The sequence below is a fragment of the Danio rerio genome, chromosome 1 (genome assembly GCF_049306965.1).
Source record: "Danio rerio strain Tuebingen ecotype United States chromosome 1, GRCz12tu, whole genome shotgun sequence".
NCBI classification, from domain to species: domain Eukaryota; kingdom Metazoa; phylum Chordata; class Actinopteri; order Cypriniformes; family Danionidae; genus Danio; species Danio rerio.
The window spans coordinates 10,876,642-10,903,604 of NC_133176.1; the positions used below are offsets into that span (position 1 = coordinate 10,876,642).

Sequence of the window (26,963 nt, forward strand, 5' to 3'; positions counted from 1 at the left end):
GTTTCTTTATTAGGTTAAACACTAAAGAAGATACTTTAAAGAAAGCTGAAAACCTGTAACCATTGGCTTCCATTGTAGGAAAAACTGATACTGAGGAAGTCCATGGTTACAGGTTTTCAGCTTTCTTTAAAGTATCTTCTTTTGTGTTCAACAGAAGTCAAACAGGTTTGCTACAAGTAAAGGGTGAGTGAATGATGACAATTTTCAGTTTTTGGGGAACTATGCCTTGAAGGCATTTTGAGTCAATAGTACAGCTGTATTATTTTTCTAGAAGTTTACACTATAAGTTACAAGAATCACATTATTTAAACATTATATAGAAAGTTATTCTAATGGCTATATTCATAGATCTTGGTATGAGTTCTTTTTTTTTAAAGTAAATATAAGTATAGATAATTATATTTTTTAATTGACAAATTTACACTAAACAAAATTGACAGTAAAAACTTAAATGTTTCTTGAGCAGCAAACAATCATATTAGAATGATTTGTGAAAGATCATGTGATACTGAAGGCTGGAGTTATGATGCCTTAAATATACACAATAGAAATAGAACTCAATATTAACACTTCAAATGACGTGTCGTTTAAACTATGATCCTGAACTTCTTACTGTATTACTGGTATACTTTTATATAAAGAATTGCATTTTAGATATAATATAAACTTGGATATTATACTATAGAACCATTTTCTGTAATAATATTTTTTAGGGGGTTTTACCTTTATTGTATAGGACAGTAGAGAGTACTGACATGAAAGTATGGGGAGCAGAGTGAGGGGAAGGATCGGCGTATGACCGCGAGGTGGGAATCGAACTCGGGTCGCCATGAGCACCGGAATACATGTGGATCAACACACTCACCACTAGCGCTGACCTATACAACCATTTTAACTGAAACTGGATGGATGGATGGATGGATGGATAAAATGCATTAAAAAAATAAAATAAAAATATAATGCATTATGTAATTCTTTAAAAGAATATCTAAAATAAATAAATATCTAAATTAATAGAAATATCTAAATAAATAAAGTAAATCTGAATATCTAAATAAATATCTAATTTTAAAAATCTCTAACTATGCAAATAAATATCAAATTAAATAAAAAATATCTAAAATAATACATAAATATCTAAATAAATAAATCTCTAAATAGATAAATACATATATAAATAAATCTCTCTCTATACACACACACACAATATATATACACACACACAATATATATATATATATATATATATATATATATATATATATATATATATACACACACACACACACACACACACACACACACACACACACACACGCGCACACGCACACGCACACGCACACGCACACACACACACACACACACACATATTTATATAAACATGCATACATAAACATACATGCATGCACACACACTTTTTTTTAGCATTAAGTGTAGAAAAACAAAAGGTGGCAGAAACAAGCGCCTAAATTTAAAAGTAAAAACTTATATTTACTTATATTTTTAACAGATTAATTTAAGTTGTAAATTAAGAGATTCCTTAAGGGGTGCATTTTTTTTAAACTTCTGAAGTTTGCATATGAGAGAGAACCTAATAGTGAATGGAAATCACTAAATGTGTGCCTTGCTTATGGAAAAGAAGATGCAACTAAAAAGAACAAAAAAGCTGCATTGGAGAAAAGGTGAACTCATCATATACATTAAATAACTGTGAATGGAATAAAAAAAAGAAGAAGAAGAAGAAGAAGAAAAAAAAAAGTCATTTCAATTGATTTTAAATATGTATTCACAGCAAAGTGAATGACAGTACACAGCATAAATGTTTGCAATTAAGTGCTGGGTGCTGGATAAAAAATATAGAGACCTTTAAATTATAAACAGCTTGTTACACACCAAATATAACAAAAAGAGAGCGAATAAAGGAACATTTAAATCAAAAAAAGTAAACACCACAAGCAGACAACTCAATTTTGAAAAAACAAGTCACATGAAAAAATATTTACATGATTTAAAAGCTATGGGCTGTGGTTAAATGCATACGGAGCAACATCTCACTCTTAAATCTTACATTTCTTAGATGAGAAAAAAAAGATTCTCATTACTCAAGTCTGTTGAGAATTTAAGATGGCAAACAATGAAGTTGGTCGCAGTCTGCCCCCTGCAGCTCACACAGGAGAAGTGCAGCATAAAACACAATTAAAACGATGCCTTTTAAAAGCGCTAAAATATGATTGTTTCTATTTACAAAAACATTTATAATAAAAAGTCAATTCTCTGTATTAGAATATATTTGAGATCAGACCTCAACCTGTCCATTTTCAGCATTGATCCAATGTGAATCAGTAAGACTCTCTCTCGACACTGTCCAACTCCCTAATGGAACACTGACTGAGAGACATTATTCAGAAGATTCAAGTGCAAAAGCGTTTGCTAACAAATGACAAAAATCACACCCATAAAGACAACAGACAGAGGTCTGAACAACAAAACAAGTGCAAACGTATGTGAAATGAAGAGTGTGAAAATGAGTAATGATGGCATTTCACAAAAACACCATGTTTTGAAGAGCGTGTGACTGCAGTTTATATTTTGAGATCTGACCTCAAACTGTGGCAGAAACATTGTTCTGGAAGACACACAAAAACAAAAACTACAAGACGATCAATCTTCTGAAGACCTCCGTTTTCTCATGCTAAACCATCGAGTTACTGGAGACATCTTCTTGACCTTTTCCTTCTTCATATCTGCAAATGGTAAAACATAATACAAACTTAAAGAGACAGTTCACTCAAAAATAAGCATTTACTCTCATGTAGTTCCAAACATTTACAATCTTTTTTTCCTTCTCGAGCACAAATGAAGATAATTTAAAGAATGCTGGAAACCATAATAAGAAAAAACCACTATGGAAGAGAATGGCTATGGGTCTTGAACATTCTTTAAAATATCTTCATTTAGGTTTTACATTAAAAAACTCAGCCTTCTAGCATTTTATGTAAAACCTAAATGAAGATAATTTGAAGAATGCCAGAAACTATTGTAAGAAAAAACAACACAAAGAAAATGGCTACCAGTCTCCAACATTCTTCAAAATATCTTCATTTTGCACCCTGTATTAAAACAAACTCTTAGCTTTCTAGCATTTGGTTAACAGATCTTGTGTTATATTCCTCCTCCTAGAATAAGTAAAGTACTTCATCCAGCGTAAATTTTTAAACACTGATAAACTTGTAATACATTTTTTGACCTCAGTTTCTGATTAAGCTTACACGAGACATTTGTTCTTGTCTTGTGCTGTATGACTTGGTTGTGACCCTTTCCCTAAATATTTTCCTCAGTTATGCATTTTATTTTTATTTTTTTCACATTTATTTATTTTACTATTTCCCCCCTTCCTTCTGATCAATTAATCTGGTTATTTAAATAAGTTTCACTGATTATTCTGTTCATCTCCAACTGTGTTTTTTAAAGATTTTTCAGTTTCATCTCATCCTCTCAGGGAGTTCACATATGCGGGATGGTTACCTAATGTTGGTTCAGTTCTAGTCTGAACTTGTGCATAAAAAACAAAACGTAGACAAAGTTTCTTCATCGTATTGCTCTTTTTATATTTTACTCATATATTTTACTATAATGATGAAGATTTTTTTTTATTTAACGCCATGTCAGCAACTAAAATGTCAACATTAATAAATAGCAAGAACATTAATAAACATACAATTACATACATGGTGGCTCAGTGTTTAGCACGGTCACCTCACAGCAAGAAGGTCGCTGGTTTGAGCCTCAGCAGGGTCAGTTGGCGTTTCAGTTTGAATTTGTATGTTCTCCCCGTGTTGGTGTGGGTTTCCTCTGGGTGCTCCGGTTTCCCCACAGTCCAAAGACATGCACTATGGGACATGAATTAACTAAATTTGCCGTAGTGTGCATGTGTGAATGAGTTTGTATGGACGTTTCCTAGTACTGGTTTTCAGCTGGAAGGGCATCCGCTGTGTAAAATATATGCTCTGCAAGTTGGCGGTACATTCTGCCTGATTAATAAAGGGACTAAGCTGAAGGAAAATTAATAAATGAATGTATTATCTGGTTATTTTTATTACACTTCTTTGATCATATACTTTAATATATAGTTTTACTGTTATATAGTTTCATCTCTAACAGTGATTTTTAAAGATTTCTCTTTCCTCTCAAGGGGTTCACATATGCGGGATGGTTATCTAATGCTGGTTTAGTTCTAGTTTGAACTTGTGGATAAAAAAAAGAAACAAAATGCAGACAATGTCATTGTATTGCTCTTTTTCGTATATTTTACCCATGTAATGATGATATTTTATTTTTATTTAACGCCATGTCAGCAACTAAGGCTATTTTCATGGCAAGAACATTAATAAACAGCAAAAACATTAATAAATATACAATGAAAAAAAAAACTAAAACAAATGAAAACATTAATTAAATAAGATTTTTAGAGTAATACATGACCAAAATTCTACATTTCCCAGTGACACTTTGGTAAAAATGCCCTTAAGAGAGGTCATTTCATAAAAAAGCCTTCTGTAGTCATTAAAAGCAGGACAATCCAGTTGAATGTGTTTTACTGTAAGAGGAATTGTGCAGTACAAATATATACATTCATTCTCTTTTCAGCTTAGTCCCTTTATTAATCTAGGGGTCGCCACAGCGGAATGAACCGCCAATTTTAGAGCATACGTTTTTACGCAGCGGATGCTCTTCCAGCTGCATCACTGGGAAACATCCATATACTCTCATTCACATACACTATGGACAATTTAGCTCACACAATTCACCTGTACCCCATCTTTGGACTTGAGGGAAACCGGAGCACCTGGAGGAAACCCACGCAAACACGGGGAGAACATGCAAACTCCACACAGTACAAATATATAAAAGCATATATAAAAGAAACTCAAATAAGTTTGGCACCACTGAGGTGTAAGTAAATGATGACAGACTGATCATGTTTTGGCTGAACTATCCCTTTAACAGCTTTACGACCAAGAGGTCATTTACTAATGGTGACCACAGTTTCATTTAAACATCAGCAACAGCTTCCAGAGCTTTCCGGCAGCATTTATTGTCATGAATTGCAAATGGTTATGACTTTTGCTCCCACATTCATGCATTGGTTTAATTTGGTTAGTAAATTATACATTTTATTAGAACTCATTTTAGCTAAGGCTACAATTCTGAGGTTTCCATTAGTGATCATTAAAACAAAATGGCATTGCATTACTTTTCCTGCTTGGATTATACAAACATGCAAAAAGCTCAATTATTCCCAAGATTCACAGCACTCCGAGTTGCACCTGTGTCAGTTATTCCTGAAATAACTAGTTTTAGGAGGATCTGTGATTAAACTGATGATGCAAACATTTATACCGTGCAATTTACTCCATGAGTTTATTGGAAAACTTCAGCATATCAGATAGTGTGTGTGGTCAGATTTACAATTATACACTCAATCTATCTATTTATGTTATTATGTTGAGTACAAACAGACACTAAAGCAGACCAATAATGATCCTCCGTGCCATCGCTGAACAAATGGTGACAATAAACAACTGTCTCGGTGTTGCCAGCTTATTATTTGCAAACAGGAAAGGATGTTCATTTCGAATCATCCAACAGAATGGACAATAATAAATGGAGTTGGCTGCAAATTTCAGCCTCTTTAAAATCTGAGCCAGCTGGTGCTCAGTAATCAGGTCCTAACAAGGGAAGCGTAATCTGTTATAGAATAAGAAACGGTCATATTTTTGAGATCTCTTTCAGAAGGAATGGTGGGGACAATAATTGTTAAATTCTTATAATAATATGTATTGCAAATTATTATTATTATTTTCAATTATTTAAAAGGCTTATAAAGGTGAAAAATAAAAGGATTTTTTATTCTCAGGTTCTAAATGTAACAAACATACTTACCAAAACTCTGCATCATCTTATTCAGCTGCTCATCCTCCTCTTCCTCCCTATGGATGCAAGTCACAAATGTCATGTGTTGTAATGTCATTTTAGGTATACAACAGTGGTCTGGTTGACCATAAAATAATAGTATACTGACGAAAGCGTAAATGAATACAAATAAATAAAAATCTAGACTTTATGGTTGAAAGCATCTAGTTATATTGTGAAGATCACTGCATAAATTACGAATAAATTAAACCAATCAATGAATTAGATTTTACTTATATATTGTAAAAATGTTACACATATAATAATAGTCATAACCCTTCTGCTGATACAACATTGTTGCATATATTTAAAAGCACAGTCTGGTTAAACAAACAAACAAAAAAAATAAATAAATACCAAAAATTATTATAAAAAAAAAACTCAAGTTAAATGAATATTGTAATATACATAAAACTTTTTTAAATAATAAAAAATAAAGTAAATAAAACTAAATAAAAAGTAAAAATAAATAAAATGTAATTAAAAAAATGCTTAAATAAATAAAAAATTAAATAAAATAACAATATTATATATCTTCCACTAACCCCAGCCAAGATATATACTCTTATCCAATATAATTCCAATCAGATTCAACTATATCAAACCACAATCTTATCTTAAATCACACAGTACCTTTAAACAGGAAGAAAAACAAAACTCTTTAATATTGCAATATCAAACAGAACCATGATGCTCACCTCAGTCTGTCTTCATCCAGACCCTCCACTATAGCATTACGGTCATTAACAATCTCCACCAGTTTAGCCATCAGCTCTTCCTCTCGTTTACGATCCCATAAAGTCTTTAGATGATCTACAGATTAAACATCAGTAAATGCTTGAACAGACATATTTAATAGGTCTGCTTTAGTTTATTACAAAAGATCCTTAGCATTAGTAAGCCCAAATACAGATGCTACTGGCACTTGGTTTAACCCTAAATCGGCCCACATTGATGATATATCATCAGTTTGTTAGGAAAAGTTTTCTAAAGCATCAAGTAATAGAACTTGACCCCTGCTGGATATATGCGGAAATTGCAACCTCTTTTTTTTTTAACAATAATTTTTTTTTCTCTAATATCAGATGGCAGCTTTATTTCTAAATATAAACCAATATCCAGAAAGCTTTTATATTCAACTGAGGTTCACCTTTTTAGTGATTTTTAAATATATATATTTTTAATTTTGAATACACCAAATTATGGTGTAGTTCCGTGTTAAAAAAGTACAAAATATCTACACAAATACTTCAGAAATCCAAAGTTAAGAAGTGACTGTAAAAATGTATTTATAGTTTATCAAATAAATCTAATATTTCTTTATGTAAATGGTCTGTAAATGTTTCGGGTCAGGATGTGATTTTTCGCCCTAGGCTGCTCAAGAGTTCTAGAAATCATTTGATCTTTTAATATATATATATATATATATATATATATATATATATATATATATATATATATATATATATATATATATATATATATATATATATATATAGCTCCACCCAGAAAGAAAACTGCCAATCGTTTGCCTATTTATAATTTTTTTTTAGAAGAAGCTCAGAAACAGAAAAAAAAATGCAAACCGCATTTATTTTTTTGTTGCTTAATGCAAACAAAAAAAAGATAGACTTGTTCAGTGTGATGCTAACCTGGTTTCTCCATAAGTCTCCGGAGTTCGGCATCAACACTGGGCTGCTCTTCCTCAAGATCCTGCGTCCTGGCACTATCATAGCCCAATCACAGAAAAAAAACAACACAAAGAAGAAGTCTTGAATACTGAGGAGTCAACATTAACGCAGCAATGCAGAGAGATTATGCACTCTTACATATAAACAAGCTCAGACTCCCGTCTCATGTAGACCTGCTTGTTTCTGATGAGGGTAAACCAGTCCACCATTAAGTCATTCATTAATGCGTCCTCTTCTCCATCTGAAAATACCAATAATAAAACAATGAAATGCAATATTGGCTTATACTTTCATTATCTTTTCACTTTTTTCCCACTTCAAATAAAAAGGAGTTGAGAATCTACATTTCTAATATTTGTCCCCATCTGCTGGAGATCCAAAGGACCACATCAGGTCTCTGGAGGACAGTTTTAATAAGCATGTTTGAAGGACGTGTGGGTAATTTAATGAAATAGTGCTGTAGTAAAACTGAAATAGCAATTACAATTTAAAAAACCTTTTTATTTAAAAAAAAGTTAGGTCAAAGGAGGAATTATTAAGCATTAAAACAAGACAACATTCATAAATGCCATTCCTAGTTTCTAAGTTTCTAGACCAAAAGAAAAATAAATAGTGTGTCATGCATATTTAGAACAACAGTGACATTAAAATAATCTGTGAAAAAAAAAGTGCAGCCTTTAAAATAATAATAGTCATTTTAAATCTTTATTACTTTGCCACTATCCTTCAAACCACAGGGCAAGACTATTTAAGGCAATTAAACATCTCATCACTTATTCCTGAAAGCATTTTACCAAGTACAGGTCAGAATAATTATAATTATTAAAGATAAATATATCTGTTACACTGATTAGCCTTTTGGATGCTTTTTAGGCATAGGCCTAAAGCATATAATACAGACTTAAAGTATAAAAGTCCTATCTATTGAAATTCGCATAAAACAAAGGAGCCAAAGGCATTTATATTTGTATGTGTGCGTGTTGACATTAGGACATAAATGCCATGCGTATGAGACAGGAATTACAAGGTGAAGGTGACTTATGAGGACACTGGCAAGGTCCCATTTTCAAAAATCATACACTTTGACTAAGCTTTTATTTTTATTTATTTTTTTTTAAGTAAAAATGCAGTTTCCTGTTAAGAGTTGGGTTTAGAATAGATTTAGATTAGAGTGATAGAAAATAAAGTGTGTACAGTATGGAAAAAAGGAAACGTATAGAATGTCAATACAATTCACAAAAACAAGTGTGCATACAGACCCTCATCACATTGTCGGAGTTGTTTTTCCAGCTCTACTCCTTTTTTCTCCAACTCGTTCATATTCATCTCAATCTCCTTCAGCTCTTTCTGAATGTCTTCTTTAGGAATGTAACCCGGCTAAAACAAACACACAATAAATGAACGTTTGCTTCAAATGAGATGGATCTTCAATGGTTTATTTTTTTCTTTCAATGCTGTTTTAGTAAGAGGGATTGAAAAGCCTGCTCAGTCTTTACTATTTTGATTCTAATAGTCTATTCAAAGATAACTGTGCCCCAAAGGTCCTTTTTAAAACAGTCTAAATAGGCCCCTTGACGAAGTAATCCCTCAGCGCTCACACACTTTGGTGCAGACAGAAATGCACAAGTGCAGATCACACATGTAATGATTGTTTTGACACACACCTTGTGTGATTTGTGCGTCTCTGTCCCAGAGGGACTAACTGGAAATACGCTGCTGGAGTCTGGAAGAAAGAAAAACACATGGATAAATAGAAGACAGAGAAACTATATAAAATATATACAGCTGAAGTCAGAATTATTAGCCCCTGTTTTTTTTTTCTCCAATTACTGTTTAACAGAAATTATCAACAGATTACTAAACATAATAGTTTTAATAACTCTTTTCTAATAACTGATTTATTTTATCTTTGCCATGATGACAGTAAATAATATTTGACTAGATATTTTTCAAGACACTTCTGTACAGCTTAAAGTCATATTGAAAGGCCTATCTATCTAGTTAGAGTTGTAATTATTTGGGTGCTTTTTTATCTTATGTAGTATTTTTCATTTAGTTTAAAGCTTAATTCTCAGATTATTATTATGTTCTGATTTTAGAAACGTTCATTGCACTTTTTTTAATGCTTAAAATTAATTGCTTAATTATCGTTAATCTTTTTGTTAACAAATGTTTTTCTTTATTTTTATATTTATATATTATATTCATATTCAATAGAACAACAACGAACATCATTTCATCTAGGTTTTTAATGGTTTATTTCTTATATTTATTCTTATAAAACATGGCATTTATATATATTTGTGAATTGTGTGCACTGGTAATTATTGTGAAAAGTGCTATACAAATACATTTGAACTGCATTTAATATGTTTCTATGCAACTATAGATTTTTTTCCTTGGAAATTAGTTTTGATGTTGATCTTTATTCAATTGATCTTTATTTTGGTCCCCGTGAGGAAACTGTATTATAAATCATACTAATGATACATAATAAATAGCATTTCTAACAGATATTTTTTTACCTCCGCATGTTGACTGGTAAATAAATAAAAATATTATATATATATATATATATATATATATATATATATATATATATATATATATATATATATATATATATATATATATATATATATATATATATATATATATATATATATAGGGCTTGACAATACTTTTTTGATCACCAGCCACTGTGGCTAGTAGTTTTCCAAAATTATTAGCCACTCGCCATTTTCACTAGCCACACTTTTCTTGTTGGGAAAATATATTTTGCTTAAATTGGACTTTGACATGCTAAATTGCTTGATTTAGATATTGTGTTGTGTCCACATGCCTTGTCATTAATTTAACTTCTTGTGTGTATTGTGTATTAGCTTGCTCAGTGTGCATGAGCAAATGGCTTGTTATAATGCAATCACCTTTTATTTCACGACTTTTCAGGGCTCAAAATTAAGAATTTACCAAATTTATCTCTGACCACACCAAATAAGTATTTCTTAGCCACAATTTGTTAATGTGTAAAAACAAGGAAGATATGGCTGTATAGGTGCACTTTTTAATTCAACAAAACTTTTCTTTAAAAAAAAACATTACATTTAAAGAAATAATTATTCGCAAGTATCTAAAATATGCACAGTAATCTGTCCTGGCTAAAAGTCCCAGATCACCAGTTAACTACACATAAACGGAATAATCTCCCATTAAAGCAATGTTATTGTAAAAAATGATAATTAAACCATATTAAAAAACAATAACTGTACGCAAAAGTTGCTTTGCGCAAGTAAACGGGAGCACGCGCACGCTTTTTAACAGTTGCGCGCATCGCATCAGCTGTTAGCTCGAGTGATCATGCTCTCATTCTGTATTCACCATTCTTGTGCTTGCGCGAACAGTTATTTTTGTCAGTCATCCTACTTCACAATTCTAATATCACATTTGCACGAACAAAGCGTCATGCTTATTGTCGAACCCTGCTTTTAAGAAAACTACAATTTAAAAATGATTTTCAACCAGCCAAAGTAGCTAGTGGAGATGTCTGGCTAACCTGCCAGAGCTGAAATCTACTCGCATTTGGCGAGTGTTAATGTAAAGCCTTGTATATGAATATGATTATTAGAAAAATAAAGTATTTGTCCCTATATTAATGAAAAATAAATTAATATATAAATATAATGAAATCTATAAATGAATATACACAAATGAAATTCTTAAACAACTTCACAGCCTCTCATTCTCCTACGACCTTACCATTAGGTTTTGACCCATTTTTCAGTGGGGTAGTTAAGGGTGTTTTGGAGGAGCTGATGCTAATAGAGATGGTTGTTGTAGATGAAGCAGGAACAGATGTCTTTGGAGAAGAAACTGCTTCTGTCCTCCTGGCGGGTAAGCCCTTGCTTTCTAGATTACTGACAGGTCTAATAAAGAAAAACAAATAAACAAAAATTACCCTTTACTGCAGTTTCATGAACCACGTTAAAGGTTTAGCATCGCTTCTCTCACCTCTGATGGGTTAAAGTTTGTGAAGGTGGGCAAGAAAGTTAAACAGGAATTTACAGTAGAAAGATCTTGATGGAAGCAGCACATGAGTGAATAGAGCATGATTTATTTCAGATTCGACCCACCGCTGCTCTTATAGGACGCAGCGGCTTGACACGCAAATCATGACAGCCAATCCCAGCAGAGCTTGAAGAAGTGGGAGGAACAGAGCGTCTGGAGAATCAAGCGGTTAATCAATGAAGAGCAGGATGATTTGGTTAGGGAAATATGTCTGAAGATGTTATTAAAATAATTTTGCTGAGAGGACATGACAGAATATGGTTCTTGTATAATTTCAAAAAATAAAAATAGTAAAAACAAGACAGTATTAGTAAATACCAGAAGCTGGAGATGCAGCAAAACATGCACAACTTACTTTGAAACAGGCTTGAGCATTGATCTCCAGTCAGATGGAACCGTATCGTTTTCTGAAATTAGATCAAATGATTTATATCATCATTTTTAGAAACCCTTATCAGACACATCTTCATAAGAAAAAAAGCTACAGTAAGTAAACCAACTTTATAAATAACATAATTGTTTGTCTTATAAAAACAATCTTAACAATTAAATCAGATTTTAGACCTTTTTTCAGAAATTAATACTTTTTCTTAAAAATAATCCATTTAATAAGTTAAACTGAGATTTAAGACATTTAAATGATAAAATATTCTATTACAAAACAATAAAAAAATATAATAATTTTTATATAAATTGAATACTACTACTACTACTACTACTGATAACAGTATAATTGAAAATGTTTTAAAATAATAGTATAAAATATATTATGATTAGCAGTAGTAATTGTAGTAATAGAAGTAATACCAGTAGTAAGTCGTAGTAATAGTAGTTGTAGTAATAGCAGTAGTAGTAATGGAAGTAATAGCAGTAGTCATAGTTGTAGTAGTAACAGTAGTAGTAATAGCAGTAGTAGTCGTAAAAACAGTAGTCATATTAATAGTGGTAATAGTAGTAATAGTAATAGAAGTAATAGCAGTAGCAATAGTCGTATAGAAGAAGTTAAAGTCATAGTAGTCGTAAAAACATTAGTCGTAGTAATAGCAGTAGTAAAAGTAGTAATAGCAGTGGTAAGTCGTAGTAGTAGTAGTAATATTAGTTTTCGTAATAGTTGTAATAGTAATATTAGTAATAGAAGTAAAAGCAGTAGTAATAGTCTTAGTAATAGTAGTCATGGTAATAATCGTAGTCATAGTAGTTGTAATAGTAGTTGTAGTAATAGCAGCAGTAAAAAATAGTAATAGCAGTGGTAACAGTCGTAGAAGTAGTAATTGTAGTCATAGTAATAGAAGTAATAGTAGTATTTGAAGTTAAAGTCGTAATAACATTAGTCATTGTAATAGTAATAGCAGTAGAATTAGTCGTAGTAGTAATTATAGCAGTAGTAATAGTCATTGTAGTAGTAATAGTAGTCGTAATAACAGTAGTCATAGTAATAGTGGTAATAGTAATAGTAGTAATAGAAGTAATAGCAGTAGTAATAGTCGTAGTAGTAGTAATAGTAGTTGTAGTAATAGTGGTAATAGTAGTAATAGCAATAGTCGTAGTAAAAGTCTTAATAACATCATAGTAATAGTAGTAACAGCAGTAGTAATAGTCATATAAGCAATAGTATTAGTAGTCATAACAGTAGTTGTAGTAATAGTAATAATAGAATAGCAGTAGTAATAGTCGTAGTAATAGTAGTCGTAGTAATAATAATAATAATATTAATAATAATGATAATAATAATAATGAATATAAATTATTTTTTGTTGGTCTTTGAACTGCATTCGAGTCCAAAAAATTGGTTGACACTGAGCTTTTAAGAACAACAATCATAATCATCTTTATTATTATTATTAATAATAATAATAATAATAATAAAAGCAGTCTTTAATTAAATTAAAATAAATAAAAAGTCTAATTAAAATAAGTTATATAAACATATCAAAACATTAAATGCGCAACATTAGTATATCCAATCAATCAAAACAAACCATCTCTGCCAATGAAAACAACCACTGTATATTAGACATCAGTGCATGTACAGTAAAAGCACAGGTAAGTCAGTGTTCCTCACCCTTGCTGTTAGATGACGGTGTGTTCACATTCCTGGATAAGCTCTTCTCTTTCATCCAGGATGGGACTGTAGTGGCAGGAGCAGTAGTTTCACCACTGGCTTCAAGCGCTTTGAGACGCACCCGACCAAAGGGGGCTTTAGCATTAGATTCCAGAGGGGGAACATTACTGTGAAAGGAGATTGTGTTCATGATGAATGTGTCTTGTGAGCCGACATGTCAGCAAACACCAAGTATTCAAACAAAACTCGACAGGTACATAAAGGCTATAATTCTGTTTCATTGTGACCCTTGTACACCTCCACCCTAAGAAAACAAGTGAAGACATAAATGATAATTACATAATGTGCTCAAAAACCAAAAGTATACTTCAGTTTAATGTGTACGCTACTGAATTCAACAATTTGAAAGCAGACAGTCTTTATAAAGTAGCACAAACACGCTCAATACATGCAGACTAGAAAGCATTACTTTAATCCAATTTCTGTTGGTTTTCCTCAAAATTATGAGTGATTAATGTTTATTTAAACTGAAGCTATGTTTTGCTTTTAAAGAGGGTCAAGAACTTCTGGGTAGACTACCGGATAGTATTCAAATATAGAAATTGAACAAATCAACTGTAAAATAACATGGCCATCGTTGTATAAATAATTGTATACAATAAAATAAAACAATATGACTACTGCTGATACACACATTGTTCAATATCAATGTTCGTATATAGGCATAGGATGATAACCGTTTTCAAGGTATACCACGGTTTAGAAAAGTCAAGCTTTTAATAATCGGCAAAATTTTCTGTAATACCGCCCCTAATGTATGTGAAAGATTTTTCTACAACATTTTTTTGTTATTTTTTGTAATTAATTTAAATAAATAAATTAAAATGTATTTAATACCGGCAGCTAGCTCTCTGCAACTCTCACATGGTCGCCCACTGAAGCTAAGCAGGGCTGCGCCCGGTCAGTACCTGGATGGGAGACCACTTGGGAAAGCTAGGTTGCTGCCGGAAGTGGTGTTAGTGAGGCCAGCAGGGGGCGCCCAACCTGCGGTCTGTGTGGGTCCTAATGCCCCAGTATAGTGACGGGGACTCTATACTGCTCAGTGAGCGCCGTCTTTCGGATGAGACGTTAAACCGAGGTCCCGACTCTCTGTGGTCGTTAAAAATCCCAGGATGTCCTTCGAAAAAGAGTAGGGGTTTAACCCCGGCATCCTGGCCAAATCTGCCCACTGGCCTCTGTCCATCATGGCCTCCTAACCCTCCCCATATCATGATTGGCATATCATCACTCTGTCTCCTCTCCACCAATCAGCTGGTGTGTGGTGTGCGGTCTGGCGCAAAATGGCTGCCGTCGCTTCATCCAGGTGGATGCTGCACACTGGTGGTGGATGAGGAGATCCCCCCCCATTGTGTAAAGTGCTTTGAGTGCCCAGAAAAGCGCTATATAAATGTAACAAATTATTATTATTATTATTATTAATAAATAATAAATAATTAATTAATTAATTAATTTAATTTATTGCCACATCTGCAACTTTCGGCTATTTCATGGTAAGATAAATATACATAAAAACATTTTATGATAACTTCATACTTCAGTAAAAAAAGATACACAAACAAAATTTATTTAAATGTAATATTTATACAAGTTTAAATATGATTTTCAATTCAATATTTGAGAAACAACTTAATCTAATTGTACTGAAACTTTCACATTCTAATAATATATATTTTACAGTGAGAGCAGCTTGAAAACGGAACTATAATAAATCTTATGCGTTACTACAATACATGCGAATCAAACTCAAATTTCTAGGCAAACTATATAGATCAAAAATTTATCAAAGCACATGTTTATTTTACCCAAATTATAAAATATATATATGTATATATATATATGAACAATATCACTACAGTAGCAGTGTGCTTTGGCTGTATAGCAGCACTGTTGGGAGGCGTGCATTGATATACAGCTATAGCACACGGCTACTCATGTATGTGTGTGTGTGTGTGTGTGTGTGTGTGTGTGTATGTGTATGTATATATCCTTCAGTAACAAAACAAACAAAAAAAAAATAATAAATAAATAAAAATATATATATATCGAAGCAGCTCACCTGCTGTTTGCTTTCAGCCCAGCTGGACTAGCAGATGAGCTGTTGCTATCTTTGTCCACTTTCACCATCTTCCCAATCACAGCCTTGGCTTTTTCCTTTTCCTTTTCATTCTCCTTCTCTTTTTCTGTGTCCTGTGATTTTGCCCAGTCTCCCACTCGGAGCAGAACTCTGCCTTTACCTGCTCCGGCAGGGACTCTGGGTGTTGTAGTTTCTGGTGCTGTAGTTTTAACACCTGCAGTACTCACTGATGTAGTTGAGGTGTATGATGAGGTGCTCTTACTGGCAGGCACAACACTGCTGGGGCTGCTGCTGCTGGACTCAAAGAATCTAGTAAAAAAAAAAACATTGCATTGCATGGTTTGTTTATTATACATGATGCATTGTTATTATTATTTGAATTCACAATATACTGTGCATGCTTTAAAACATCTTAGAGAGAGATATACTCCAATCTGACATATTTCAATATAAAACAATGCAGTTACAGTTTATGCAATTTAGTCATACATACATACATACATACATATACATATATACATATACATATATACATATACATATATACATATACATATATATATATATATATATATATATATATATATATATATATATATATATATATATATATATATATATATATATATATATATATATATATAGCGCAAATTTGTTTAATCTATAGCATTAGCAATATTCATTTGATTAATTAATTTTTATTAAATTTAGTAAGTTATAGTAAATTTAACCCAAGTTGTCATTTTTATTACATCTTTTAATTTACTCTAAAACAATGCTCAAGTAGATTTAGGTATAATAAAATTCTAAAATAGAGCATGAAATGCATACTTTTTATTCATAAATCAAATAAGTTTGTAATTGCCTATTATACATTTATTGGGATATACCAGTAAATTAAAATATTTGTTATATTATGCATGCCTACAAATTGTTCAACAGATCATATGTTCACCTGTGTTATATGCAGTCTTATTTTACTATTTTTACCACTATTATATAGTATTAATATTTAGGATTGAATTATTGAATTATATCGTATAAATATATTGCATTCTTTTTTTATTCTTATACTGATTTAAACATTTCAGCAGTTTTCCAATAAATGTTTTTTTACTTATTGTTTCAACAAGTTCTTATTTCAGCTAGTTTCAAATGAAACAATTTAAAAAAAAAATTTAAACTTAAGACTTAACTCCAATTATTAAATTTAATCACTTTAGTCAACAATAACAACACTGACACAACATAATGGAAACTGAACTAAGAAATATTCACCTCATTCTGGCCTCTTGGTTCTTCTGAACAGTGTTGCTCACAGGTTTAAGAGATTCAGTGGCAGATCTGGGGCCTGAGGGGGATTTCGCTGTTGTAGTGTCTGGTGTGGGTGTTGCTTTTGCCGTTGGCGTGAGCTGAACTGCTGGAGTAGGTGTGTCGGTGAACCCACGCATGGGAATGCGGTCACTTTTGTTGGCCAGCCAACCCAATTTAGATGTGTTCGTATTTAAACTAGCTTTACCAGTACTTCCACCTAACGCACTCTGGTCAGGCTTGTTTATAAAGGTGGATTGTGTTTTGGATGGTGCCGTGAAGCGTGTAGTTAGAGGCTTCTCTATGCTCGTGTGTGTCTTGCAGATGAAAGTGCCTGGTTCTTTTCCAGCCTTGTAGGTGCCAGAGAGGAGAATAGTGGAACACTCTTTGCATCTGTTAAACAGACAGGTAGAATTAGCTAAATAAGTTACAAATAAATTTATCATGCTCTTTTTACTACAGATTACAAAAAAAAAAAAAAAAAGTCTCAGTTGTTCACATTTTTAAATCTAATTTTTTAAACTGACAGGCAGATATTGCATAAATGTTTTCTACATTGCTCACATTAGATTATTATGATGACAATTGAGACATCACATGCATGATTCACTGATCATGTGATACTGATGGGTTCACATAAATGTGAACAAATGACAAAGGCTCAAAAATAGAGAAATGACTCACTTAAAGCAGTTCCTGTGATACAGTTTTCCATCTACTAGGTGGCGCTGGACGAGGTGAACATGTTGGTTGCACACACTACAGTTGCTGCTCGGAGTTGACGATTTATTGGCACGTTCAGTCAAAACCTCTCTCTGGAAAAGACAAAGATTAATTAAAGAAAAATTATGCACAATATTTAACATTAACAATATTCATAAATCATCTCAAAATACAGCAAAACAAGAGCAGTGTTAAATCTCTTATGTTTTCTACTAATTAAACACAGTTGAAGAAATAAAATAAATTAAACTGCACGAAGATCCTATGGGCTTGCTGTTAAGTTGAACAGTTTGATTTATACATAATATATAATAATCTAGCTCCTGTTTATACAACCAACCTTCTGTCTTGCTACAATCAAACCCGCTCTTTAAAATCTCAAAAATCAGGGCTTCTGGTAGTACCTAGAATAGCAAAGTCTACTAAAGGAGGTCGAGCCTTCTCATTTATGGCACCAAAACTCTGGAAAAGCATTCCTGATAATGTGAGGCTCAGACACATTCTCGCAGTTCAAAACTAGATTAAAGACCTACCCGTTTAGTAAAGCATACACTCAATGCATCACATAGCAGTATGATGCATAAATGTGCTCAACGCATCTTGTTTATACACACTATGAACAGCAGCTATGCTAATTATTGTCTTTATTCTCTATTTACACCTGGGGACACTCATCCCGAGGCCCCCAGAGATTATGCAACGCCATTGATGCAATCCAAGACCTTTGAAGAGATGATCCCAAGGTTTCCATAATCCCGGACCAGGCCATATCCTGAGCATGAGTGGAGAGCATGAGACTGATTCCTGTGAGACTCCAGGGGCAGACAAGTCTTCGCTGATGTCCAGCCTTCTCCAGCCTCCGGCACCTAGACTGCAGCTCTGCACAAGACGTTTGGCCATAGCAGAGATGGTCGAGCCCAACTGAGCCTGTTTTTATATTCTTCACTTTTGCCAATTGGTGAAGTTTTTTCCTCACCGCTGTCGCCACTGGCTTGCACGGTTCGGGATCTGTAGAGCTGCGCATCGATGGATTTGCTCTTCAGTGTTTAGACTCTCAGCAGTAAATAATAAACCAATAAAACATTCTCACACATGAATTTTTAGCATTTTGAAAAAAAAAATTGCTTTAGAAATGTGTTTCAACAACCAGATGCATTTACAACTGTTCAGTTGCACCTTGAATAAGTCACAAAAAAACTTCCTAGCTTATGTTAACAGATTACAGTCTGAATGCATTTCAGAGTGAAGGGATTCTTGTTATTTTTTTTATGATCCACTAGTTGTCTGATTACAGAAAACACATGCAGTGGCTGACTGTAAATATGCGAGATCACAGGTGTTATATATTGTACCTTATTTTCATTCGCCGGTTTGGGTGTTTTATTCTCCGTGGCTGGCTTAGGTGAGGGAAGAACTTTAGCAATGACAGGTGGGTTCTTCTTCCCAGATGGCGCTTCATTAGACTCTTCAGCTGGTCTTTTAATCCCTCCCATTCCTCCAACTACACAACAAAAAAAGGTGAAATGTTTTTAGCAACATTAAAAACGTTTATCCTTATTATTGTGCTGTTAGTGACAGCAAATGGAATAGAATTAACATGCTTATCAATTATAATACTTTTAATTATATTGTTTAATCATAGTTCAATTTTGTGAACAGACTTCATCTCAGGATTATATTTAGGTCACATATTTGCTACATTAAGCAGCCAGTTCACCTATTAGCATTAAATCCTGTTCTAAGAAATGACAACCACATTCTACAACTGAATTCATCCAAGAAAAATGCAGGCAGAGACAACCACATGTACTGAGCAGAGTGTATTAAACTGAACTTAACTAGTTTTTAATGGCGTATTTAAAGGATGGTTCACCAAAAAAAAAAAAAAAAAAAAACACAAATTCTGTTATTTACTTGCCCTTGACTCACCCAAAGAGGTTAAACACAAAAGATGACATTTTGAAGAATGTTGGAATTTGAAACCTGCAACCAAAGTCTTCTATAGTAGGAAAAACAGTACTATGTAAATCAATGATAACAGGTTTCATTCATTCATTCATTCATTCATTCATTCATTAATGAACATTGTATAAAATATCTTCTTTTGTGTTCAACAGAACATAAAAACTCAATCTGGTTTGGAACAAGTCAGTGGTGAGTAAATTACAGAATTTTCATTTTTGGGTGAACTATCACTTTAATTGCACATTACAGACATATCACGGTGCAAGATATCACAGAGAAAGAAACCTGATCATTGACTCACCCGTGATCCCAGATCTTGAAAGAAAAAAACAAGTCCATAATCTAAAAATAAAACCTAATGCTTTATACTGAAAAAAAAAATGACTTCAATATTGTGGCACTTACAGTCTCACTTTAATAATTGAATTGCTTCATGGGCCAATTCTAAACTGCAATCCTACTCATGCTTAAAATGAGCACACACAGCAAGCAAGAGCGCACTCCACACTGCAGCTTTTCAACACAAACATGCATATGTTGACATCTTTAGTCACCACAATATTACCAATATCAAACATATAGGAAACCAAACAAGGGAGAAGCCAGAAAGTTGCTATGATTCCCATCAATGGGTCAATCATACTTTCAGGAACCAGTCACATTCCCTTTTAAACATTTAAAAAGATAATATATTCACTCCTGCTGCACTTAAAAGTGGTTGTCACTTCTAAAACATTTCAGTCTATAAGCAGCCTTAGTTTTATGATCTGGAATTGTGTACGTCTTAAAATGACTCCTGTTAATTGGCTAAATAACAGCTATATGCAGTAGTAACAGCATTGAAATGTGTGCCTTACTGGGAGAGCGCCCGTGGAAATAATTGTAGTACTGGGACACATAAGTCAGAATACTAAGGCGATCTGGCACTTTTAAAGCCACCATGTCTTCAGCATCCAGGAGGGCAGGTATTCCCAACTCCTTCTCTGCCACTTCGAAAGCCTGGTTTAAAAAAAGAAAGCAAAAAAAAAAGCACTCAGCAATAACAGGGTTTACGTGTGTGTGTGTGTGTGTGTGTACACGATTTTCTGTGAGGCAGAACAATCACAGGATTTCCTATTGACAATTTTACATATTAATATACCTCCATTATGAAGTTCCAGATCCGCAAAAACACATGCTCTAAAAAGGGAAGGGGAAGCACTTGAGAAATACAAAATCCTGATAAATATTTAACCTGTAAAATAACTGTCTACTTCCTTGACCATTTCCACTTAAGGGCATTTCACGAATGTTACACATAACATATTGATTTACATTAGCTACTGAAACCAATTCTTTTCACTTTGTATTTTGTAGGCCTGCATTAGTTTAAGGATAGTTTATAACTAGGGTGTGAATTATACATTGAACATCAGGGGCGTCAAATCTTTTGGTAATGTTAGTTTGTGTAATACTTGCTCCATTGAATCAAATGGATGCATTTATTTAAATTACATCTAATTTATTCATAAAATGTATTTAAGTTTTCAGTGTTTTGTGGGATAGGCTATTTAGTGTATTCTGACCTGGGGTGCATTTCCCAAACAACAACATAACTCGTGGCTAAACTATCGTAGCACGATGCATCGTTTGGGAAAGAACAATGTAGTGATGATTGTTTCCCAAAAACGTAGTTTCACTGTCGCAAATCCATCATTTGAACCACTTTAGTTAATATAACTTTAGTTTAATAACGTAAAATGTACATAATGATGCTCTAAATGGGGTGGAGTAACTACTTCTTAACAGAAAACCCCCATAACCGTTTGTGCAAATTATATTGTTTTAGATGTACATGCATTTTAAAAAAAAATCCAATATTAGTTTTGGTAAAAACATGCACTTACTTTTCATATTATTGAAATATATGTAAACGAAACATATAGGACCTATATAGGCTTCATTTACAAATATCATTGAGAATATTCCATATAAAATCACTTAGCTAACACACATTCTAATTTCATATATAAATCGTTAATGGTTGTAGGCCTAATTCACAGTAGGCTATTTATTGGGAAATGAAAAAAATCCTACTACTACTACTAATAATAATAATTATTATTTTAAGTAGGAAATGAATAAATGAATAGAGCATATGTAACTGATAACTGGGAATAGAACACCACCAGGAACTTTGCTTTACCTCCAGCTCTAGATGTGTATTTGCAGGTGTTTGCGATGCATTTTGTGAATAATCGTTAAAGAGACAGATCTGGGGAAATACCAAATCAAAAAACTGTTTGTAACGAAAGAGGTTGCAACCTTAGTTGGCTAACGATGGTTTTTAGAAACGCACCCCTGATTAGCTATTTCAGCTTATTTGAGGACAAACTATACAAACATCTAATCTGATGTTACTTTTAAACAATAAGTAGAAACAAACATTTATTTTATGAGAGAACTTGGTTTTCTCTATGTTTTGTGAACTCTTATGGTGTGTATCGGTGCTCTAAATCTGCAGGTTTCAGATAGTTGAATGACTTTTTTTCTCAGACTGATTGGTGCGATTATGCATTCACAATGGTATGAACCATTATAGGGGTGGTCAAATGTATGTCTATTAACATTATTATTTAAAATACAGATCACAGTGAACTTTTTTCTCAGTTTCAAAGGGTTGACCCCCCTATACATTGTGTTTTGACATCCTTCAGGGTATCAATCCTTAACTAGGAGGATCAATCCTCTCCAAACCACCTGTAATTCACACCCTGTTTATAATGTTGCAATGATAAAAAGTTGGGCAAAAGTTTGTCATTTGTGGTGTGATTTTTCCATCCAGAGGCATTGAGTGGTAGAGCTACAATTCCTCTATGGCATCTTGCACACACAAAAATGTGAACATGGCCTAGATTACTTTGGAAGAAAAAAAGCAGCTTCGATCAAAAAATAAACAAGAGCAGACATGACCGAGGAGTGAAAGAACTGAGATAAAATCTAGATGGAGACGAATAAAGGGGAAGTTATTCTCAGTGAGGTTTCGTTCAAAAACTCACACAACAGGTAAATGAGATCCAAAAAGAAAAACTGGGAATCATTGAGGATCACTACTGACTTTTCCAGGGAAAATTCACAGTTAGGAAATAACTATTGCAAGCTGTTGCTTTTTGAACATTGACCTCTTAGCCAGTGCCAAGTTCTTTATAATCCAACACTGAATCTCTAGCCTGTAAATAAACCATGATATACCTTATCTTGACACTTTCACTTTCTGTCTCTCTCCCACACGTCTGCAAAGACAGCGCCATTATTATATCCTCACAAAGAAATTCATTAGCATTTCTTTTGCATTGTGCTTTTGTATTCTCTCTTTCACAACAAAGCCCTTATTGGACAGCATTCCTTTTCCGTGGAAACAGGAAAGATAACTGTGCCAATAATGATTTATAATGACCTAAAACAGCTCAACATGCGATTCAGTTGTTACAAAAACAGTAAATGCATGCTCAGTGCCTCTTCTTGTGGTTTGTGCAGTCACATTTTAGCCCTGGTCAACCACACATGGGTCAAATAGCTCTGCGAGAGGTCTAGGAAACTTACGAACTATTAAAATGACGGGGTTGTGATTTTGGAATGAATGCATTTCCCAGAAAACCTAAAGTGGGTTCAGTTGTGGATCTGCTCTGCATTCTAAAAAGAACCATTTAATCCTTTTGAGGTAAAAAAGAAGATTTTTACATTTCTTAATGAACTATTTTCTGCTTAAATCTTATAAATTAAAAGGACTCGAATATTCTAATAAAATAAGCCTATATTCAATGTTTATCAGCCCATATGATTAACTCGTTGAGACTGTAATATAGTCAAGAGACACAAAAAATATGATTTACAAATTTACTGTTTTACATCTAAATGGACAAATGACAAGTAAAACGTCAGTGTCTATAAAAACGTGATCAAACAGAGGAGAGAACTGAAAAAGTGAATGGTATCTTACCCGTTGATTGTTTTCATAAATATTTTCCTTGCTCAAAGAGTCAAAGTCTCTGTAAGAGAGCAAAAAAATGAGAGGTGCATGACTAACAGGGACTTCCCCATAATGACAAATATTAACAACATAAATCTGACACTAATACAAACACACTTGCAACATTCCATATCTACAAAGTGAAACAAGCTTTTCTGTAACACACAAACACTACAAAAGTTCATTCAAAGTTCTTAAAAAAAAAGTCCCAACATTTTCATTGTAACTTTTGATTTGAAATGTCACATTTTCTTCTTGTTCTAATGTACAGTTGTTGTCAAACTATATTCGGGTGATATTTTCGAAGCTGTGATATTCTGAACCTTTAATCATTCCATTTCAAGTTGTACAAGTTCCAGTGCACTCTTCAGTTTTAACTTTCACTTATCTAAAATAACAAGATAAGATTGTTATCTAAAATAACAAGTTTTAAAAGTTCTCATGCCATCCAAAGTTCTAATTTGTTCTAACTATGCCATTCAGTGTAACTTTTTGTTCACTTTGGAATCCTAATGTTCTTATTTTTGTCATAAACTTACTTCTAACGCAACATTTAGTTCTAAAAGTTCTATGCTCTGATTATAACATTGTGATATTTATTAACTCAAGTCATTAGCATATTAAACGATAATCACATCATCTTAAGGTCAACATGTTCCAGTGCTCTCTTCATAAATTTTTCACAACTTAAATCTAAAATGAGTTTTAAAAGTTTTCATGTAATCCAACGTCCTAAATTCTCCAACTACTCCATTGTAACTTTAGTTTGGAAATTTAAAATGTTGTTTTTTGTCACAAATTCTATAGCAACACTAGTTTTAGTCTTCATTTTGTGATATTTTTAATCCAAGTTATTTAGTAGCCTATTAACCCTTCAATAATCTCATCATCTCAAGGTCAAAAAGTACCAATGCTCTCTTCAGTTTTAATTTTCATAACTTAAGTTTAAAATAAGTTTTCATGTCATCCAATGTTCTAAAAGTTCCATCTACACCATTGTAACTTTAGTTTGGAATTCTAAAGTTTTTACTTTTTTGTTGCATATTCTGTTACAACATTAGTTTTAGTCATATATCTGATATATTTTTAACCCAAGTTATTAAGTAGCCATTAAAAATATAATAATCTTATCATCTCTAGGCCAACTAGTATTAATGCTATCTTCTGTATAAATGATTACAACTTAAGTTTAAAATATGTCTTCATGTCATCCAACATTCTAAAAGATCCATCTTCATTTTGCTCTAGCTTGGAATTCTAAATATTCTTACTCAAATTCTAATGCAACATTAATCCTAAAAGTTTTATGTTTTAGTCATAATTTGTGATTTTTTTTACCCAAGACATTGAGTAGCCTATTAAACATTCAATAATCTCATCATCTCAAGGTCAATAATTACCAAATCTCTACTCAGTTTTAATTTTCACTACTTAAGCTTAAAATAAGTTGTCACCCAAACTAAAGTTGGAACGTTGGAATTCTTAATGTTCTTCCTCTTTTGGTCACAAATTCTATATTCTAAATGCAACATTAGTTCTAAAAGGTTTATGTTTTAGTCATAATGTCATGAAAATGTTACTTAGGTAGCCAATTAAACGTTTAATTTTCTCATCATTCTCAAGGTCAAGTACCAGTGCTCTTCTCAAGTTTTAAACGTTAGTTTAAAAGGTCTAACGCTTTTTTTAAACACAGATTTTTCTTTAACCTAAATACAAAAACTTTTATGTTTTCATGTTACAAAAAGCAATAAAACTTTTACTGCATAACAAGATACAACGTCCTCGTCAAAAGTGTAGTTTGTTTTGAGCCAGTTCAGCGCTCCTGAGGAGAGGTATAAACTATAATCAAACTATTCGTTTGAATGTGAAACATTTAATTTCACGTCAAGCGTCCAGAAGCGGTGTGTTTTCTGAATACGATGCAACGCCAAACCGCGCGTTGTTTTACGGGGGAGCTGCTGCTAATACTTACATCAAGTCCGGTCTGTGTTTGTGAATTAGAGCGCAGAAAGCCAAACCGTCCCGGAAAGATGTGGTCATGTTGGTTATCGACACGTCCCGGTATCCTTCACACTGGATCTTGCACCACTGTTGAAGCGCTTTCACAGCAGCCATGGTGCAAATGCGACTCAACCACGGACGACTACTGACTGGGAAGCTGAAATATCCTCTTTCCGAAGTGGTGAAGACGGTCAGGAACGCTGAATGCTGAAGGATTTTTGCTTAATCTCTCACACACACAAACACTCACCACTAATTTCACCGTCAGCTGCAGTTAAGAAATCCCTGAAACTCCTGAGAAGAAGCGTTATGACGTCTTGTTCATGGGTGGAGTTTAAGGTGAGGGATTTTTAAACACTTCCCTCACTCAAGGCATATGATGATAGCAGATGGTGATATCATGCTACTTTCAAACCAGTCACGTGCTTTTTTTCTCATTCTCCTATTTCTGAAAAAGGGAGTTGGATGATGTCTAAATATTAGCTTCTGATCTACATTAATCATTCTTTAACATAAAAGCTCTGAAAACATCTGGTACTATTGAACAGTTTTTAAGTAAATGGAATGTTGTTGTTCCTTCAATATATTCCCTAAATATTCTGTTAGTCATGGTTTATTGATTTATACTTATGTGGGGGAAACAATCTTTTAAACTGTAAAATGATATTTATTTACTAAACATTTAAGTTACTAATTTATTATATAATGTTTTTGTTCAACGACAGTGTCATCGGTTATCTTGAAAAATATGAAGGTAATTTTATTACTCCCAAAACTCTAGACTACAAGACTAACAAAGTGTACGTTCATTCAGTTACATTAACTGTTATCAATTAAATAACCGGTTGGTAAAGTTATAAATAAACTTTGGTCCAGTAACATTTCCAAAGTAGGGCAACACAATGGCTCAGTGGTTAGCACTGTCACCTTACAGAAAGAAGGTCATTGGTTCAAGTCCTGGCTGGACTAGTTGGCATTTCTGTGTGGAGTTTGCATGTTCTCCCCGCGTTGGTGCTCTGGTTTATCACA

The 26,963-nt window shown here is 33.1% G+C and overlaps 1 protein-coding gene across 3 annotated transcripts; it reads right to left on the minus strand.

Annotated features, from left to right (window-relative positions):
* Positions 1-1,759: 1,759 nt before the first annotated feature.
* micall2b (mical-like 2b) lies at positions 1,760-26,267 on the minus strand. Of its 3 annotated transcripts, NR_132439.1 has the most exon segments (19): positions 1,760-2,744; positions 5,944-5,990; positions 6,672-6,786; positions 7,626-7,699; positions 7,803-7,905; positions 8,924-9,041; positions 9,329-9,387; positions 11,421-11,587; positions 11,673-11,882; positions 12,085-12,136; positions 13,792-13,958; positions 15,908-16,234; positions 17,204-17,629; positions 17,921-18,051; positions 19,312-19,460; positions 20,782-20,923; positions 23,904-23,952; positions 25,906-26,103; positions 26,185-26,218. NR_132439.1 is itself a non-coding variant. In XM_068219512.2 (18 exons), exons 2-18 carry the CDS (start codon positions 26,046-26,048, stop codon positions 2,662-2,664), a joined length of 2,352 nt encoding a protein of 783 aa, XP_068075613.1. In that variant the 5' UTR covers positions 26,049-26,103; positions 26,185-26,259; the 3' UTR covers positions 1,769-2,661.
* Positions 26,268-26,963: the final 696 nt, after the last annotated feature.

Bases quoted from the DNA above. Each gene is read 5' to 3' on its own strand.
- micall2b (XM_068219512.2), bottom strand. From the start codon at position 26,048: ATGGCTGCTGTGAAAGCGCTTCAACAGTGGTGCAAGATCCAGTGTGAA. The intron at 16,235-17,203 runs GTGAATATTTCT...TTTTTTTACTAG, and splicing joins AACCAAGAGGCCAGAATGAG to ATTCTTTGAGTCCAGCAGCA. The intron at 5,991-6,671 runs GTGAGCATCATG...TTGCATCCATAG, and splicing joins CTGGATGAAGACAGACTGAG to GGAGGAAGAGGAGGATGAGC.